Here is a 20,377-nt window from a genome sequence, read left to right as displayed (position 1 = left end):
ATCACTGTTAAAAACATAGGTGAAGGTTTCAGTATGGGGGGCGTGTCCCCCTAAATATTTGGAAAACGTGCATTTGTGCCCTCCAAAAATCAATAATAAAGAAAGACACATACAGGCGCAGAAAAATTTAAAAAAAAGCAGGTATTAAATCTTTGACACTCAAAAGTCCCTGGCAAACGATACCCTGACACCCTGCTTGATGTGCACGCCCCCATTTCAGTGTTGGAAAAAGAAACCTACACTCTTGGTTAATACTGACCCATCTGCACATTTTAAACCCACTCCACAGGAAAAAAGTGACCAAAATGAAAAGCCAGTATTTTTTCTTAAGTACTTTATTTCATTCACCATGATATTTTTACATGGTTGCAGTGGTGCAATATTAGTAGACAGGTGGAGAAAGGTACCTGGGAAGAAAAAAACTGTCTGAGCACTCTACCAGATCAGATCATGACAGTCTGTGTGTGTGTGTACTCTGCAGACTCGGCTATTTTCCTAATCTCTAACATTCAGCAAAGTCAAGAACCTTGACGCTTTTTCACAAAGATGACTCTAAAACTGGCTGCTGGTCATCTAAACTCAGACCTACTGCCAGCACAATTTAGAAACTGCACCATCAGCGTCTCCCACAGCAAAACACTGATGCATGTTTTGTCTTGTCCAAGGAAGGGAGAACGGAAACTAGTGTTTCTTTCAATATGAAGCACTTTGAAAAGAATCTCGTTCACTGTTAAATATTACTAATATTCAGAGAAATGTCACAATGGAGCGTGTTAGTCAGTCCTGCTTTCTACATCTACTCACACTTGAAGTTTGTGAAAATGACCTTACATGGAGACAAGGACACTTAAGCAAATGGGCTCTGCATTTTCTCTCTGAGGTGTTTTAACTGCACATGAAAGAACAACATTGTGCACGGCTGATGAGGAAAAGGAGCTAAAAGCGAGTGTCATGACACCTCAGAGTAAGTAGCAGGAGAGTAAAATTGTAAAAACCAATTAGGAAACATTGTCAAGATGTTTATTTGCAGGAATCAAGCAAATGATTTAAATGATACATGCCATACAGATGTAGAATATGAGGTATATAATGCTGCATGACAATCATTTTTATGATTTACGAGTAGATTTCAATTCCATACACTTAATTTAGTATGTACCAGCATATTTTTTAATTCAATACAAACTAAACTGTTTTTGTTGTTGTATGGGATCCCAACAGAAAATGGAACAATTAGATATAGCTTTAAATTATTTTATCAATTAAATATATTAAGAAATGAGCCAACTACAAATTGTGAATTAAAAAAAATGCAATGCAACTCCTCATTTTTCTTAAAAAAAAAAAACAAAAACAAACTTGTTGCAGGCTGTTTTCCTGAATTACCTACAAATGACAATTGTTTTTCAATACAATAAAAAAAAAAAGAATCCCATTTTTATTCATGATATAAATGAACACAACAATGCTCAGAGATGCTGCAGGTATCTTTCTCTCTTCCTCTAAGCTCCACAGATAAATATCACCAACTCGAGCTCTTCTTTCTTCCTTGTTTAAACGGCAGATTTTGACCAGATACTGCAGTGCGTGTTAATCAGCTCTCAGCTCACCGAGGTCTTCTTCTGCAGACTGTAGGCTGGTCTCAACAATGCTCTGCAGACGCTCTGTCCCTCTGAGTAAACTTGTGGATTTGGTGCTCGCTTTGGTTCACACAGCACCACGTGAATGAACAACTCCTCATCCTTTGGAAATATTTTAAGGAGGGCCCTATATTCCTACCAACACCATTTAAAAAAAAAAAAAAATTAGTATCTGAATATGATTTTTCTCCTCCCGAGCAGATTTGTTGCAAACTTTTTATTTTTATTTTTTCTTTTCTTCCACACAAGCCTCATTAAAGTGATCAAAACTCTTTCAGATTGAACACGTGTTCCCTCCTTTTTCCTCACTCCTCCTTCCATCATGTCCTGCATCCCCTCCACCCCCTGCTGGTGCCTCTTTCTAACCCAATGAGGCCCCCTACAGGTGCAAGCTCACTGATGCTGAACTGAGCAGGTGCATAAAGATGGCAGCCTTTTATTTTGTCATTTGAACCCATTTTGCAGTGCTTTGCATACTCCCGCAGGAGGAGATGATGGTGCTGGGGCACTTTGCAGCCTGGGAAGTTAAGTCTGCATAACATGCAGGACGTGACAGACATTTAAAGAATGCAAGTGAGCAGGTAGCAAGTGTGAGTATTTTGTTTTGCTTTTAAAAACATATTATCTGTTTCAGTTTGTTCCAAGAGGATATTTGCTGTCATTTTTTGTTAGACATGGTGCAAAAGTAACATGTTTGATCAGTTCCAGTACAGAAAGGATTCAGTTTTTCATATTGCTGAGGACATTTGACTCAAAGTCTTCTTTGTTGTGAAGGACACTGATTGAGCTGAGACTTTCCTTGGAAAAACCTCACTTGAGCTCCATTGTTCACTTTCACTGAAGTGAATTAATCTGCACCATATTTGTCCCCCTATCCTATTGCGCCACACCGTGGATGCACCCCGTCTCTCTCTCTCTCTCTCTCTCTCTCTCTCTCTCTCTCTAAGTTTGAAATGAAAGCTAATTGCCTGTGGACTGTTTACGTTTAGTCTAGTTTGTTTTTCGAGAGCGATATGATTATGCTCTTAAGATCCATAACAATGTCATAAACTGCAATCATGCACTTAAAAAGACAGTCAAGTTTGCTGTGATGTCTGTTCATTAAAAAAATGGGAAAAAAATAAATAATTTTTGCAGTTGTGGTGTGATTTTGTTGCTGTGATTTGCAGTGCTGGAATTAAGTGAAGTTGGAGCTGTCAGACATTTGCAGGTAAACGCTGCATGACGCCAACTACAGACCTCTGCTTCCATCTTGTGGCAGCTTTGCGCAACACTTCCTCCTCTTCCTCTCCCCTCCCTCCATCACTCCCCTCTCTCTTTAATATCGGCACTGTGGCGAATCTAATCTGGATCTCCTTTAAGGCAATAAAACCCAGATAGCTTCCTTTAAATGAAAAGCACCGCTTATTATAGCTTTGAAATCCTCGTTTATTTGGCGATGTGCGCGCGATAGAAAAAAAAGATTCATGTCGAGGTTCAAATGGGCAGGATGACGAAGATCCATGGTGTCCCAAGTGCATATTTCCTCAAGTATTGTATTCCAAGGTATATAATAGTGTTATCCACGCAGGTTGAACTATGCCGCGCGCCAAGATGCTTGTTTTAACGTCGCGTGCTTTATCCCCCCCGAGCAGCCAAAAGCAATTTCCGATAAATCTGACCCTGTTGCTGAGCTGGTGGAGGGGTGGTGTAATTTTCTGGTGCGTTAATGACAAAACACGGGAGCAAAGCGAATATTGTGCGCCGTTAAAAGTTTATCATAAAGGCTTTTGCACAGCTGATATTTTTATTTTGGTGACAAATACAACAGAACGTGACTGGATGCCTAAAACAGTTATTTAGATTGATCTAAAAATGTGTTTAAATTTACAATAAATTTGGGGACAAATGGGCTCAGCATGCTTTAGATTTGTGGTGTCATAAAAAATATAAAATGCACAATAAAATACAAAAATCTAGAAATTAAACAATAAATTGAAATATGACAAATACAAATACAAAAGCTATTTTTATAACTTAATTTGTAGTCTTTTAAGCAGCAGCGCATCTTGGCGCATTATAGTCCACGAAACACCTGCCAACCTCCCCAGTTTCTGTTCCCATGGAAAAACATCTGCATCCCACAGCATCACTTCCAGATCATCGGATTCACAATAAAATTAGATTGCAAATAACAGCTTCAGCATTTACCTCTTAGATTAATCAATCTCACTATTTGCATATTTCTGTAATTGCTACCAGCACGCACATCGCCTTGGTGTATAACTTACAGTAAAAATCTAGTAAATCCAAAAATCTTTAATTGGAGCAGAATGTCCACAGAAGCTCCACCTGATGCGCAAATCCAGAAATGGAGGGCAAATCGTGTCAAATATTTTTCCACGAGTCTATTTTAGAAACAGGCCTACGCATACCAACAGCAAAGCAAATAAGGAAGAGCACTGTCTGCTATTAAAAATAGTTTTTGCGCCTCGACGAGCGACTTTTTGAGGACAGACAATAATCAGCCTTTCACTGTGGAGACCGGGGGAGAGAGGGGGAAAAGAGAAATGAGAAGGCTGTTGTTGGCACAGCTCTATCAAGGAAGAAGGACTCCCTGTTATCTGTGAATGGGGCTTCTTCTTTTTTTTAAACCAGAATAGATATAGGACGAATTTTTAATTCGTTTTTCTTTGAGAGACAACAATGCTTTATTTGAAAGCTTGATACAATTTGGGGCTTGTGAGAGCTCCTTTTCTCCTTGTCCGAGCCCAGCTGCCCATATGGGATACAACGTGTGCAGCAAAGATCACAATGGCACCAAGTGACAGGCGGGACAAAAAGCCCAAGGATACATCTCCCTGACTCTGAACAGCACCAAGAAACTCTGTCAGTCTCTCTATCTACACTGTCTGCAGCCCCACTCCTGCTGCTCGTTAACATGCACGCCTCTAACATCCAGCAAAACCAGGCCTGGGCTTTTGTCTCTGTGTTGTGGCGTGTACTGTATTATGCAATGATGGAGTCAGAAAACTGGCTCATCACAGAGGCGAAATCTGAGGGCAAGGAGCCACACAAAGGTCCACATTTTTCTTGTCCTCGTCGTGTTAAATATCGGTGTTAGAATAATCCAGTTTGTTGACTTTCATTCTAAAGAAGCCAGAATATTCACTTAAATCAAATCCAATCATTTATCACCACCCGTTGCAATTCACAATTGTAACATCATGTTTATCCTCACAAGCCAAAAAGCAACGCTGCGTATTTATTTCCCAACAAATGCATCAAAACGAAAACCATACACAAACTCGCTGATTTATTTGACCTACAAGCTCAACCAGTGGCGAAACACAAAACCTTTTCTGTCTGGGACAAATTGAGTCTGTGTCGCCCTCACAAAAGCAGTAGCCCCCTTGAGACTCAATTCTGTAAATAATTAGCAAATCTGCCCAATTTGGCTGTTTGTTCAGTGATGATAGGGGCGACTCTAACATCTGTTGTGGGATTTTTGTCCCGGGACAAACACGATGCATGGATTTTTCTACTAGGTTATCATATTTACCCAAGATATTGACTGGAGTCTGATAATCCGCAGTGCGCTATACGGATCACTGGGGAACCATTTGTGCTCATTTTTGTTCCACCTTAAATAAGATGGTGACTAATGTGGCAAAGTGTGCTTTAATGCGCAATATGATGATATAAAAAATAACTTTATCAGGTGGTTAAAGCCCCTCGAAGCCGTGCGTATTTTTATTTGACCGTTGGCCGTGGTTAAACAAAGAAGCTCTGGTGACGAATTGATTATTCCTGCTCTATTTGCAGTTTGGCGCTAACAAGATAACAAAACATTTATTGCATTAAACGATTTTTCGCCCCCACAGTCTACCACTTTACACCCAAGGCCGGGAGTGGTTGGGGATGCTGACAAAAAGGAGTGCTTTTGACTCAAAAGCTTCTTATGTGGAGAAGCCCTCTTATATTAAGTGAGTGGATTTTAGTCCCATTTCACAAGTGACTTTAGGCTCTTTATTGGTGAGGTGTTCGGCTCGGGAAAAATATTCTCGGGATTAAATTTGCCTTAAAAAAGAAAGGATTGAAGTGCGCTGGAGATTTATTCCCAGAGTCAAGCTCCATTCTGTGCCACATTATATTGTGTTTAGCTCCTCGCTTTTCTTTGATGTTTAGCGGTGTCTTTTTAAAGATGTAAAAATCGAATAGGACCAATATGAACAAACCCCCACTTTCAAAACACAGCATTTTATTTTAAAATCCTTATAAAAAAATCGGGATATTTAGCCATCACCGCGCGTTTATTTACATATGTGATCTGGCACGTTTTTTGCCAAAAAAAATAAAAAATAATAATAATAAAAGTTACTCCCTCATTGTTTTTAAAATATGTAAATAGCCTATATAGAGGCCGGTCCTCAGCTTTACGCACCCGAAAGCTCTCCAAACATTCGCCACAAAATTATTTACAGGAAATAAAAACAAAAGGAAAATAGCTGCAAAGTTGCCAGTGTTTATTCATGGCCATAAATATTTTTTCGGTCCATAAAAGAAGCAAGAAATTAAAATTTCTATAATTATAAAGTGGTTCGTACGTGCTGATAATAACACGAAAGGGACAAAAGAAAATAAAAAATAAAAAGAAGAGGAAAACATCTCTACAACCAACACACAACATACTTTACAAAAAAATTCACAAGAAGAGCATTGACATTCTTAATAAAATCTATAAGGGAGAGGTTCGGACCCAGTTCTCTTAACGAAAACATGTAAACACGGCGCACACATGAGCCCCGAATAAAAATGGTAGTATATATATGAGTCAAGCTGCAAAAATGAAAAGTCTTTTGTTTTTTGTGTTTTATTTTTTTTCTCTTTGCTTTGTGGTGAAACTCCCTATCGTGCCTCCAAGCCAAGTCTCTATAATTTCTCTCACCAAGTCCACTGTTGCGTTTGCACCAAGTGATGTGCTGTGGGGAACTGTGGCGTGGCCGCGGCGCTGTACTGCGCGTTATACTGCATGTGTTGGAGTGACTGGGCACTATAAGCCGAGAAGGGGATCCCGGCCTGAAAAGTGGCCGCCAAGTCCTGAGCTTTAAGAGTGTGACAAGGCTTTCCATCCCTGACTAAGACGGGCACGGCCACCCGCCTGGGAGAAGGGAGATGGGTCACTTCCATACCTTTCTCGGCCCGGGCTCTCTTCATCTTATACCGGTGGTTCTGGAACCAGATCTTCACTTGGGTCGGGGTGAGGCGGATCAGGCTGGCCAGGTGCTCCCTCTCCGGGGCGGACAGGTACCTCTGCTGCCTGAAGCGGCGCTCCAGCTCATAGGTCTGCGCCTTGGAAAACAACACCCTCCTTTTCCGCTTCTTGCCGGAGTCGCTGCCGCCGCTGCTGGAAGTTTCCTTGTCGTTGTCCGGCGATTCGTCGTCCGCGGACGGCTCCGGGGACTTGGCCGAGTCCTGAGAGCTGGCGGAGAGACCGTGCACTGCGGCAAGAAACGGGAGAAACACTGTCAAAATGTTATGTTGTAAAGTTCCAAGAGACATTTAGCACAAGCACAAACCACATACAATCATCCATCAAAACTTTGACCGCATTGCTAATTAATTGTGCTGCTGCGTAATAACAAAAAATGACCTGTTAATGATTGAGCACTTGTCAAAACAGCATTACGCACTATTTTTTCAACACATTAACACAAATAAATATTTAAATAATGTGGTATTTTTGGCCATTTAGAACACTTTGGTGCTATTTTGAAGTGAAAAAGCACCAAAAAATTATTCTTAAGCCCAAATCTCCACAAGCAGAGCGACTCAGTGAAGCATTAAAAGGTGCATTGTCTGCCTGTAAATCCCCACAGAATGCAGTCTTATATTTCACACCGTGCTTATACTCTGAATAACTTAAAGAAGCCCCCATGTTTTTTTTCTCTCCACGGTGCTTTATCGATCAAATCTTACATTGAAAAAAAAAGCCCAAACACTGCATGCATTTGTTGGAGCTGTAAACGCCTCAAGACGAGCGCAGGCAGCAGTGCACGGTGCATAAAGATGAATGCTGCACGCCACCCAAGGGCATCGTTAGGATGGAATAGGATGCTGCATGCCATCAATTGTGGCTTAATGTAACCGCATAGCTTGGAAAAACACCACACAAGTCATTATCAACAAGATCAGCAAAGGATTCTTAGACTCTACTTACATGAATATTGAATACTGTCCGTAGTAGCAAGCCATCGTGTGTAAGGATTGTCACTACTGTCATAAAAGGGGTTCTTTAAAGGCAGATTTTGAACGTTTTCTAGAGGACTTTGCACCAAAACTCCAGTGTTTTTTGTCGTGGATGTGGTCTCCGATCCCTCCGTGTCTTCCTCCGCTCCGGTGATAGATCCTTCTTCGTCATTTGTGTCAGGAAGGTCCAAAATGTCCTTTACAGAAAAGCCCGTCTTTGTGTTGGTCAACGACATATTCTGGTGGGGGGGAAATATGCAGGGAAAAGTTGCTGTACCAGCTTTTCGGACAATCCGCTGTTTGGAAAGAAGAAGAAAAAAAGAAGCAGAGGCGATGTTTTCAGGGGAAAAAATAGGATGAGTAAGAGTCGCTCTACGCTGAAGTACAGTCAAAGCAGCCACTGTGGATAACCATTGCCTAAGCAAGTAGCTGTGGATTCAGTGTCTGTAAGTCCAGGAAGAATGCCAAAGTGGCTGAAGTGCTATATGTGGCTCATGGATACTGTGCTACTGCTGGGTGCTAGAGGGAAATAAGCCATTACCTTGTCCGATCAGTCCATATAAGGTTGGTCTCAACACATGAACCTGCAGTGAAAAAGCATTAAAACACGCGAAAGGTTGGCCACGTGTGGGCGGGTCTTAGGAGTCAAGTGGATGAAGACAGTGTTTGCAGATGTGAAATTGTGGGTTTTGGGGAGATCCGAGCCTCTACCATTGGTGCTTCAGAGCATGATGAGTGGTATAACGTGTCAATTAATTACAAAGACGGGGAGGGCCTTTTTTACACCCTATTTACATACAAAGAACCTCCAAGTAGCTTTATACTCACAATACTTAAAAAGCCCGTTTTAACAAATTGCTCCCACTGAAGCTTTTGCCTCTTATAAATATCTTCATGCAATAAAAACTACATTTTGGGGTTATTTTGTTATTTTTTTATTATTAGCGATGGGAACCACGAGGAAGGGCTATTGTTCAAATATTCGGGGATAATTTATGTAAACCTTTTGTGTCAATATTTTTGCCAGGGCTTAGGGACAAGAGGCTGTGTTGAAACTGAAGCAGGACCGTGTTTGTTTGAAAACGCTAAGCAAGTATTTAAGACAGTAGGCCTATCAAATGTAATACTGATAACGAGGACTATAAAACCAAAAATATAGCAGCGATAATAATATCATTTATAATAAAATAACAGAAATAATAATGCTAAAATAATAATAATAATAATAACCTTTGTCTAATAGCAGATTTCTGCAGGCATATAATAAAAACATAATAGGCCTAAATCTGCGTTTTTTTAGTTATGCATCTTTTATTATTACTGTTTAACATGCAATTATATGTTAAAAACTATTTTATTTTATTTCATTTTTTTTTGCATTTTTTCCCTAAATAAATCTTAGCAGTTTCATCATGGCAGCGCATCCTAATATTTGTTTTCTGCGTGTGTAGAGCCCCCTCTAAAGTGCTCCATCTTGCTTTTTTTCCTGTGGAAACCCGAGTACCATTGTTGCTTACTTTATTTTCCTCCCCTTCAAGACTTTCCCTTTCGTTCTCCTCCCTCTGCCTCCTATCCAGTATGTGATGTGGGTGACAATGTTTCACGTTTTTTAGCAAGTCCTCTGCGCATCCTGGGTGGTCGGACCCGGGCAAACACAAATACAAACCGATTGCTAAGCTGCAGACAATGGGGGAAATGTAGACAAATGTCCGGCTCCTGTTGGAAGCTTTTGTGCGGCCGCAGTTTTTGCATTTATTTCAGGGGCGAAATAATAGATGATTGACGCCCCGTGCACAATGCTTTCTAACTGTTTGGAATAAATCTGAGGTTGTTCCTAGTTGTCATGGCATTCAACTGCTTTCAATGGACTATCTCTTCATTCAATTCCTGGATCCTTCCACAATATTAAGGAAAGTCCTTCATCTCGGCGCACACACACACACACACACACACACACACGCACGGACGCAAGCACGCACGCACGCACGCACACACAGTCTCCTTCTTTTGGGAAGGAAAGCAGGAACTATTGTGTCTTTTAGTTTCTTGTAGTTGCACAGATTGCTGAATTAAAATGAAATTACGTTTTTTGAATGAATTCGAGCACTTCTTCAATAAACGTTTAAATTATTATTATTATTAACAATATAATAATAATAATAATAATAATAATAATAATAATAATAATAATAATAATAATAATGTAATTTTTGGTTTTTATTATAATCACCATCACCATTAGATTGTATATTTTTTCCTCCTTATTATAATAGCAAACTGTGCAGATACAATTTAATAATAAACACAATTAGTTTTATATAATTTACAGATGATTTTGGAGCACAGTTTCTAAGGTTCCTGGTCCACATAGAGGAGCACCTGACATCCAGGCCTGAGGTAAATATTTCACCAGACTGGCAGAATTAATCACAAGTCTCAACATCTCACAAAGGCTCCATTGAGCTAAACGGGCTATATGGACAAACTGGAGCAGCGCCTGAGCCTCTATAAGGGAGAGGAGAGGTTACTGACCTGATCCACCAAGTAATGCTGCACAGCTAAATCCGACATGTGAAGGGACATCCAGCCCGCAGCAGACACCCAGAGAGCTTTACGCACCACGGAGGAATGGCCCAGGCTTGTAGCCTCTATGCGCATCTCATCAGGAAACTCACTTGGCCCATACAGGACATTATTTCCCTGAGACTTATTTAGTGCCTCAAAAGTGTATGGAGTTAAATCAGGGTTTGTTAGAGCACGCAGGCTTATCACCCGTGTCATTCTGCTTTGCTTTTGGCTGCGTGTGGCACGGTGACAAGGGGGGAAGTCACAGTGGGTTTTTTGGTGACGGTGCATGGGAGCGCACTGGGCTGCAGACTGTGGGCCAGTTGCTGGGGATGTACTATTTGATCAATTGAGCCGAGGGTTTCGGCAAGAAGAGGTAAATGTGCACAGGCTAAGTGCGTACTCCACTTGGAGAGCCTATCGCTCTGTGTTTACCTGTTTACTTTCACAGGTAGTTCAAACAGGCCGCGTGCCTTTTTTTCTTCTTCACTCTGACAGTGGCCAGTATGCACACTGGTTTTTGCAGAGCGGGACGAGTTAACGGGACCAACACCGGGAAATGTTCACAGTCCAGAAAATCTGCTCAGGATGCTTTCAGACTGCAGTTATGTACGATTGCGCAAAAATAATTTAGCGTAAAAATACATGTCAGATTTTAGACTTTGTAATTTTTTACAGGATGAAGATTGCGTCATTTTAATAATATTAATTATTTATAATTTTTTTTATTTTAATGATATAATTTATTTGTGTTATATTATTTTCTATCATTTCTTGGCATTTTCAGATCATTATTTGTGTTGTTTTTGTAATTCTTAAGTCGTAAAAAAATTAACTATTACGTTTTTAACAAAGTCAAAAAGTTGAGACATTGTTGCAAACATGTTTGCACTGCTTTTCCCCCTTTTCGTGACTAAATCACCCTCAATCTTCAGTTAGAACTGTGTCAGCTGTGAAATGATTGTATGTGTGTGTGTGTGTGTGTGTGTGTGTGTGTGTGTGCTTTGGGGGTGTTAACCCAGACAGAAGATGCAGTAAAGAAGGGCCTCTGAGCTGCAGATGCATCAGGATTTAAAGGACAATGCGGGGCGCAGGGTTGGTGCTTCCCATCACCCGCTTATTTGAGTTCAGTTGACACTAAATCTTCAGATCTGACTCTAAAACGATGCATTATAACATTTGTCATGTGTTTTTTTGTGTGCGTAAAATTGCATGGCGTACACAAAAGTAACTTTTTTTTCCAATATGTGATCATTGCTGCTGCAATTATGCTATCACCAGTTTCGCCAGTGCTCCCATTTTAATATTATAAGCAACAGAGCTGACTGGCTCATTATTAAAGCTCGTTACATTTTTTCTGATCCCAGCTTTGCAATCAAACGTACAGCAGAATGGACTCATCCAAAAACAATTAATTTTTCGGATGAACCCCAAAAAACCGGGCCCCGTCTGATTAATTATAATTCCCTCCTAAAAATTCATGCCCACGATTGTTCCCAAATAAGTGAAGAAAGAGCTTTTTATATTCTTGATTAAATAAATCTTTCGATTGAATGCACAAATAAGAATGCCGCAGGAGAATCCATAATAATGTTGATCATCCTCCTCCTTTTAATCGCTGAATTTCAGCGTGTTTGGATGCCTCAGGCAGGGAGTTAGTCTTTGATAAAGGTAACCCCTTCTGCCTCAGGGTGCTCATGATAAATGTACAGAGTGACAAGACCGATTTCCTCCCTCTATGATTAAAAGCCTATATATGATATGCAGGTAAAGCGGGTCCGGTTTATTTATTATGGGGGCTAAGCCATGGCCCGGGGAGACTTGGCTTCAGGGTAGAAATCATTTTGGATTTTTTTTCTCAGAAATCCAGCCACCTTTTCCTCCCGGGCAAAAGTCTTTATTCGTCTCCTTTCCTCTAATGATTAAACATGTCACGGCGAGATTATAGCAGTGCGCCCATGCCCCGAGGAGATGCCTTCATTTGTTAAACCACCAGTTTATTTGTAACGGTGAATTTCATGCCACGCTGTGCCATTCGCCTTAATCTTTTTTTCCCTGTGTAAGACGAATTGCTAAAAAGGGGTTTATTATTTTTTAATCACTTCCCATTTCAGTATCGCACTGACATTGGCAGGAAGGAGGGAGAAATGGCTCGAGTCTCTGGGACTTCTTCAGATAAATAATAAAAAAGGGGGACAACTGTTATTTGTAAACGTGGATTAAACGTTTGTATGAATAAATAAACAAACAAATAAATAAATAAATCATGCTCTCCATGAGAACCTGATCTGCCCCGCTCTAGATGACACAAGTACAGACAACTTGTCCTCCTTGTTAGGCAGCCTGTGTGTGAGTGCGGTAATAACATAAACAGCTGTTGACATCTGTAGAGCTCTAGCGGTCTCTACCGGCACATTTAAGAAACAACAGGGGGTGCTCATTGTGTGCACCCAATTAGACAACTTATAATAGCCAATAATGCTGAGAATATATGCAGTGGAATCACACACATGTTATGATATAAGGAATATGAAGTATTTTTGACATTTAACCAGCAGATTTTCTTCATCCATGTCCTTCCTACAGTAAGATACACACATGTTCTGTGGTAAATTAACATTTAATGCTTGTGCACTATCTATGATATGTGAATTTGTTTTGGCAGTTGGAGAAGCAGGTGAAAACATAATCTCTAAGTAGATTTTTCCAAATAATAACGGCATTAATTCTGGTTGAGCTCGGGCGCAAAGATGCAGGCCACGCTCACAGTGTACAGTCACAATGTAATGTCCAAGCAGCCCACTTGAGGTGTGTATAATGATCACCAACTATTGAAAAAAAGGCGCTCAGGCCTACACTGAATATGCACCATATTTAAAACACAGTTTAAAAAAGAGATCAGGGTCATATACACACTATACACTCAGTTGCGCGCTGATGCGCATAAAATAGCGAAAGAAAATAGTCTGTTAGGCAAAAAAAAAAAAAAGAAAATACTGTATGCAAACTAAGTGGAGCATCCAGTGCGCTTACCTAGACTGGAGGGGGGCTGAACGTGTTGCCAGCGTTAAGACAGCGCGCAGAGTTAATGAAATATCTCCAAATGGGAGTCAGGAGTGCGTGCAGAGATAAGCCTGATGTGGTTTATATACCCAGAAAGCAAGTGCTCCTCTTCTCATATTGTCCAAGAGCGTTTGCATAGCTGGCCAAGTGGCTCTGCTCTTGCTGACTGGCTAACATTGCATGGTGTTTGTTTTCCCCTTGCTATGACGTGAGACAAAATATTGGCCATATGCTCATCGGCAATAAATTGGTCTTAAGCGCAAACACAGCTCCCTGTGGACGGTGCTTTTAACCGGCGCGCTGCTTAGTTCTCTCTCTTTGGGATGTTTTTGGGGACACGTAACTATCTGCTGTATGAATGATAATGTCACAACAGGCTGTTTTAAGAGATAATTGTACGCCTATGGAAGAGCTACTGGTTGATCTTTAGACTGCGACCTATTCTAGCTCACACAGGCGCTCTAATAAATCGCTTGGTAACCAAGAAGCAGCGCTGTCCAAAGAGCAGATGTGGCATGTTATCCACGCCACAGTTGCGTTTACATTAGATACCCTGATACAATGATTGATAACCAAGGTCACAGTAATTCACAATGATTCGAGATCCGGGCATCTCCCATGAGGCAGGCTACTAACACATAATGTTTGCTACATAGATCCACATGTGTCGACACTGAAAACACCCACAACACCACCAACAACAACAACAAAAAAAAAACAAAACAAAAAAAACATTAGCAACGCATAGACACAGACAGAAAACAACAGCCATGAATTTCAAAATCTCTGCTTACCTATTATAGGTGCAAAAACACCAAATAATAATGATAATAATTATAATAATAATTATTATTATTATCAGGTTGCATATATGAATGTGCAGATGCATCTTTCTTAACGCAAAAAGTGCTTTAATTTAACAATACTGACTCCTAATGCACCTATACAAATAGTGTCAAATATAGTGGAATAAAAAAAAAAAAGTAAAAATCCCACAGGTCATGCATACTTGATTCATGTAGTACTAGTGATTCATAACTTGATAATTTCGCTTTAACAACTTTAAAGGAAAAAAACGGTCTATGCATGCGTTTTTTTAGCCTATTTATTTATTTAAGACATTTCAAGTAAATCGGTATCCATTGAGTGACACCATGGTTCAAAATAAGAGGCTACAGATTTAAGCAGACTTTAAATAATAAAGGGAGAATGTACTGATGTACTGATGGGGGGAAAATGTACTGATGGGGGAAAAAATACAGTTTCTGTTTTTCCACCCACATACACAAAAAGCTATTTTTAATCGTATAGCTGCTTTCATTAGAGTCTAGATTCTGACATCCATTTACACCTGTTGCACTCGCACTGGCAACATTTTCCTGTATTGAAAACAGGCTCTCCTATATCAAAGGGTTGCAGGAAATATCTGCCCGGTGTAAAGATGATGACAGTAATTGCTGAGGAAAGAAAGCAATATGTGGCAAACACCAGTTGTGCTCTTATGACACCTTGGTGGGGGTTGGATAACTTAAATCAAGACAATGATTTTATTGTGGGCAGTCTGGAATCTATGCATGATAATAATGGGGTTGCCTAGTAGTGCAGGAGCGACCATCAATCAATAGCGAATACATTACTGATGGGTTTTTTTGTGCGGGGCCACTTTGCTGATGAAAGACAGAGATTATCCTCGCTGCCGTCGCTGTGTTCAAGAGTATCGCTAAGACGCTAAGAATACAAATAAATAAATTGGCCTCATACATACCTCGTTGGAAATTCCACATTAAGGCAAAGTAGTTAGTTAGAGTTGGAATGTATTCATGAGGTGCAGACGAATGAGAGAAAGCTTTTCCACTCAGCCGCTCTGTGAATACCCTTGTGCTGTTTGAGATTTGCCACAAGTGCTCTGGGTGCTAAATACAAGGTCTCCTGAAAAAGGATGGGTAAGATAGGCCCTGCCGGTCAAGCTATTATCAATCCCTGGCCTAAAGCTTGATGACTAAGATACTTGAGATGTAGTTAACGGCTGCGTAAAAGGACACTGATGGCACGGCATTCTGAAATCAATCAGTTCAAGTTTTAATGTATCGACCACTCGAGGAGAACGAAGAGAGGGAGAGCTTCTCGACACACAAATGCCACAGAGACTGGGTTGATTTTCATGGTAGATACACTTTAAAAAAAAAGTTTGATTAAACCTGAGGGCTCACTTGTGCTGGTTGAGACTCATACATGATGATAGCCAGTCCTATCCATGTGAAAGGCTTAGCAATTTTTCTTCACAAATACATGCACTTAGAGAGGTTTAGCATTTGATCACCAGAGCCCTCAGTGTTAAGGCGAGTGAATGGGAGTTTTTAGCCCTTCGAGAGATGTGAAGCAAAGTAGAGGAGATGAGTTGTTTTCCAACAAAGTGCCCAATTCTACACACCGGTGAATATTACCATTTCTTAAATGACAACGGTGCATTGTGAATTGGAGGAGCTCTGGAGTGTAGGGCGATCGGTCTTAACATTTTTGCCCTGTTATGTTTCCTCCACGAGAGGAAGAGAAGGGAGGGAACAAATAGTGTGAAAGTGGTGAGCTGTGTCAAAGTGTTACAGCTGAGTGAGAGGAGAAAAGTTCTTTTAGAGCACTCATGAAATGTCTGGTATTTCCATCAAAATATCCGATTTATGGGTTGCATGGAATGGTTTTGTGGGCATTACTTGACATTAATAACTTTGGGCGTGAATACCTCTTTTTCCAGTGCTAAGCATCTAGTGCAAGGCCAGTGCATGGCCTTGGAGAGCCATATAGCTGTTTGTAAACCCTGCAAACACAGTACTTAGCTGACACATTCTGTAAGCATTTCAGCTCCAGTGGCATGTGGGTACACAAAACAAACACCCTAGTCAAGGTCAGAAGCTTGAAAAGCTGTGAGCTTCAAATAATAATGAAGAATTGACCCCATCAAATTTTGCACTTAACTATATGTCGACTGAGTCAGGTACCATCGGGAAAGGCAGCTGATGTGGATGTGAGAGCAGGGACATAACAGAAAAATATGGACTTCTCTCTCATATATAAAAGCTATAAATCACTGTAAACAAATTCTAAACAAGCAACCAAATATAGCATATGGCTTTGAGACTGCTTTCTTATATGAAAAGAGCAATTTCTAGGTATATGTCTGAGTAATAAGCAAGAAGATCACCTGAGAGGATCACTGTGGTTAATAGTCATCGTCCAAGGTGAAAGCAGAGAAGTATCAAATCACAGTTATGACCACTTCAGCAAGTAAAGCTCTTTCTCCGGTTGGAGAGGTCTTTGAAAAGGATTGAGAACCAAAACATGTGGTAAATAAAACCTAGAAATGAAGAGTGGCACATCTAAAAATAAAAGGGCTGCAACAGTCTCTCAAGGTATCCAGCCAGTGTGAATCTGCAGAACTGAATTGCTTTCACAGTGAGTTTATAAAAAAGAGAACTCAAGAAATGCAGTGAGCTTGCTTTATACTTTCAAGACCTCTTCTGTCCTTTGAAACAATAACTCGCAGTATGAGTTAAAGAGAGATTGCAAGATGGGCAAGCTTGTCCTTGTCTTCACAGCAACTTTGGAGCAAAGATTCAAAAGCATTGTAAGGATATTGACTGTTACCTTCAGCAGTAGGTCCATAGGAAGGTAGTGAAGAATACAGCTGTCATATTTTAATAATATTGCACTGACAAAACATGTCGAATGAGAAAAGGGATGTCTCAAGGCTGTTTTAATTTCCTTTCAAATGTGTCTTGCTGAAAAATAGATAGTATTCCTCTGGTAGATTCCATTCAGGAAACCTCACATTTTTACCAGAAGGACATATCTTTGTTAACATGGTTTATTAGTCCTTTCTTTAGACACTGCAATTTAGATGCAGTGTAGCATTGAGGTTGAAGCCAAGAAGTTTAAGATGTAGGTTTTTAAAGTATGTCCTCATACAGTGGTTCATTTGCAAGCCACGGATTATGTTCCATACTAAACGTAAAGTTATCTATTAAAGTTACACGGGTTAGGTTGAGATGAGTTAAGTTACATTGCATAGGTTTAGGTTTTGGCTGGGAGTTCGGGTTAGGTTTAGGAAAACACATGGTAAAGAAACATGGTTGATCGATTTTAGGTTTTGCCAAGCAGAGTTACTTTGGTTAGATTAAGGAAAAGAGACATGTTGTGACCCATGGTCACAGCTATGAAAAGGGCCCCCCAACCTCTCCTACAAAGGAGCAAGACACATAGACTTTGTGGTGGTTTCACTTGTCTTTGTTGTCATTATGCACCTGTTTGTGGTTTTGCATCACTTTATCGTCATTTTGTGTCTCCTAGTGGTTATTTTTTGTCTCTTTTTGATATATATATATATATATTTTTTCCATTTTTTGTAGTTATTTTATGTCACATTGTAGTCCCTTTGAACCCTTTGTGGTCTTTTGTGTCTTTTTGTGGTCATTTTGAGAATCCTTCTGGTCAGTACATGTTAATTTCACATTCAATATCTTGCAAGTAAAGGGCTGGGGGCCTCTTGTCACTTTGGGCCTGTTCAGTAATCCATCCAATATACCTTAAAAAAACATCAAACTTCACTTGGTTTTACACTGTTCCAATCACTGGTCTACTGGGGGAAAGTCTGTTGTTTCACAGCCTTCCTGATATCATGGTCTGTATACACAGACTGTATAATAGACGCAGCTACTGTATCGTCACACATTGATTCGTGGAAAGCCATTAGCCTTGAATTTGGCATTTCAGCCATTGCCATATTGTTTTTTTTGTTTTGTTTTGGAGCCAGAAGTGATCATATTTGGATGAGAGACTGATGATGTGGAGGACCAAACGATGGATCTGACTGGAAGCTGAGGACACTATAAAACTAAAAAACCTCATCCCTGTATAGTTGTTATTAATTTTGAAAGTAGCTGGAACAAAACTTTTTTTTTTTGTGCCACGCTGTAAACATGATTATTTCTGCTTTAAAGCTGGGCATTTTAACATGGGGATCTATTGGGATTCACTCTGTTTTGTGGCCAGCCTCAAGTGGCCATTTGATGAACTGCAGTTTTTAGTACTTCTGCATTGGCTTCATTTTTCAGACTTGGAGGTTGCTGCTCTGTTTGTGGTACATTTATGCCTATAGATATAAACAGTACATTAGAATAGCCTGGGGCTAATGGTTATGATCTGTTAAGATGTTTGGAAACAGATTTAAAGACTGGTTCACTGTAGTTAAATCTGGATTCAAGATACAGAGGACACAATGCTGTATCATTCCAAAGCCCCATTGAAAACGTAATTATATGCAGTGAGAAATGGTGGTTTCTTAGCCATTTTCATTGCTTGAGGAAGAGAAGGGAGGGAACAAATGGTGCGGAAGTGGGGAGCTGTGTCAAAGTGTTAGCTCAGTGAAAAAAAGTTGCTTTATAGCACTCATGAAATGTCTTGTATATCCATCAAAAGATCAGATTTATGAGTTGCATGGAAGGGTTTTGTGGACATTACTTGACATGAATAACTTTAGGCTTGAATACCTCTTTTTCCAGTGCTAAGTACTTGGTGACAGGCCAGTGCAAGGCATTGGAGAGCCATATAGCTGTTTGTAAACTGCTGCTGAGGCTAAGAGGTAAAACCACAGTGCTAAGCTGACACATTCTGTAAGCATTATAGCCCCCGTTGGAATGTGGGTACAAAACAAATGCCCTAGTCAAGGTCAGATGCTTGAAAAGCTGTGGCCATCAAATAATACTAAAGAGTTGACCCCCATCAAATTTTGCTCTATATGTTGACTGAGGCAGGTACCATCAGAAAAGGCAGCTGATGTGGATGTTATAGCCACATATGTGAGAGCAGAGACATAAGAGAAAGACTTCTTCCTTCCACATAAAAACTGTAAATTACTGCAAATAGCCTTAAAGCCATATAGTATATATGGCTCTAAGGCTGATTTCTTGTTCAATAGATATGTGAAAGGAGCATTATATAGGTGTATGTCTAAGTAATAAGCAAGAAGGTCACCTGAAAGAGTCAGCTCCACCACTGTGGACAATAGCCATCTCCAAGGTAAAAGCAGAACAGTATCAAATCACAGTTTTGACCACTTCAGAAAGTAAAGGTCTTTCTACGGTTGGAGAGGCCTTTGAATCAGATGGACAACCACATCATGTGATAAATAAAACCTAGAACTGGAGAGTGGCACACCTAAAAATGGAAGGACTGCAACAGTATCTCAAGGTAGTCAGCCAGTGTGAATCTGCAGAACCAAATTTATTCCACAGTGAGTTTATCAAAGAGAGAATTCAAGAAATGCAGTGGGTAATAGTTAGGTTGCTCCCATCCTTTGAAACAATAACTTGCAGTATGAGTCAAGGACAGATCATCACCAGATGAGTGAGCTCGTCCTTGCCTTCATTCCAGCTGCACAGAGAAGCTTTGGAGCAAAGATTCAAAAGCTTTGCATGGATATTGACTACCTTCAGCAGTAGGTGCATAGTGATGTGAGGAAGAATATAACTCACATATGAATAGTACTGCATGGACAATACATGTCGAGTTAGAAGAGGGATGTCTCAAGGCCATTTTTGTTTCTTGCAAATGTGTCTTGCTTAATAAAAAAGAAAAATCTGTATATAATATCCCTCTGACAGATTTTTATCAGGAAACCTCACATTTTTACAAGGAGGACAAATCATTGTTAATGCAACGTAGCTGTCCTTTCTTCAGACACTCTGCAGACAGTTATCTCAGCAGCATGTTCTTCAAAGAGATACAGTGAGTGACAGAAATAGGAGGCAGGAATTACCACTCTACAGTGGCCTGCGATGTTCAGTGAGGTTTGGCTGTTCAGCTACTTTACCCTGAGAGTCTGCATGACA

At 40.2% G+C, this 20,377-nt stretch overlaps 1 protein-coding gene across 3 annotated transcripts; it reads right to left on the bottom strand.

The window, feature by feature from the left end:
• Positions 1-330: 330 nt before the first annotated feature.
• nkx2.2a (NK2 homeobox 2a) lies at positions 331-10,643 on the bottom strand. 3 transcript variants are annotated; one of them, XM_088087770.1, is made up of 3 exons: positions 10,401-10,643; positions 7,840-8,164; positions 331-7,144 (listed from the first exon to the last, which is right to left on the bottom strand). In XM_088087770.1, exons 1-3 carry the CDS (start codon positions 10,524-10,526, stop codon positions 6,564-6,566), a joined length of 1,032 nt encoding a protein of 343 aa, XP_087943896.1. In that variant the 5' UTR covers positions 10,527-10,643; the 3' UTR covers positions 331-6,563. The 3 variants fall into 3 exon arrangements, with proteins under 3 accessions (XP_087943896.1, XP_042357414.2, XP_087943897.1); XM_042501480.2 differs by having other exon boundaries at positions 331-7,120; positions 10,401-10,636; XM_088087771.1 differs by lacking the exon at positions 10,401-10,643 and adding an exon at positions 8,410-8,585.
• Between the last annotated feature and the right edge of the window lie 9,734 nt (positions 10,644-20,377).

The sequence above is a fragment of the Plectropomus leopardus genome, chromosome 14 (assembly GCF_026936395.1).
Source record: "Plectropomus leopardus strain MGB_pleo_1.0 chromosome 14, ASM2693639v1, whole genome shotgun sequence".
Lineage (NCBI taxonomy): Eukaryota > Metazoa > Chordata > Actinopteri > Perciformes > Serranidae > Plectropomus > Plectropomus leopardus.
Note: the sequence above shows the minus strand (reverse complement) of the source record. Positions and strands in the feature narration are given on the sequence as shown.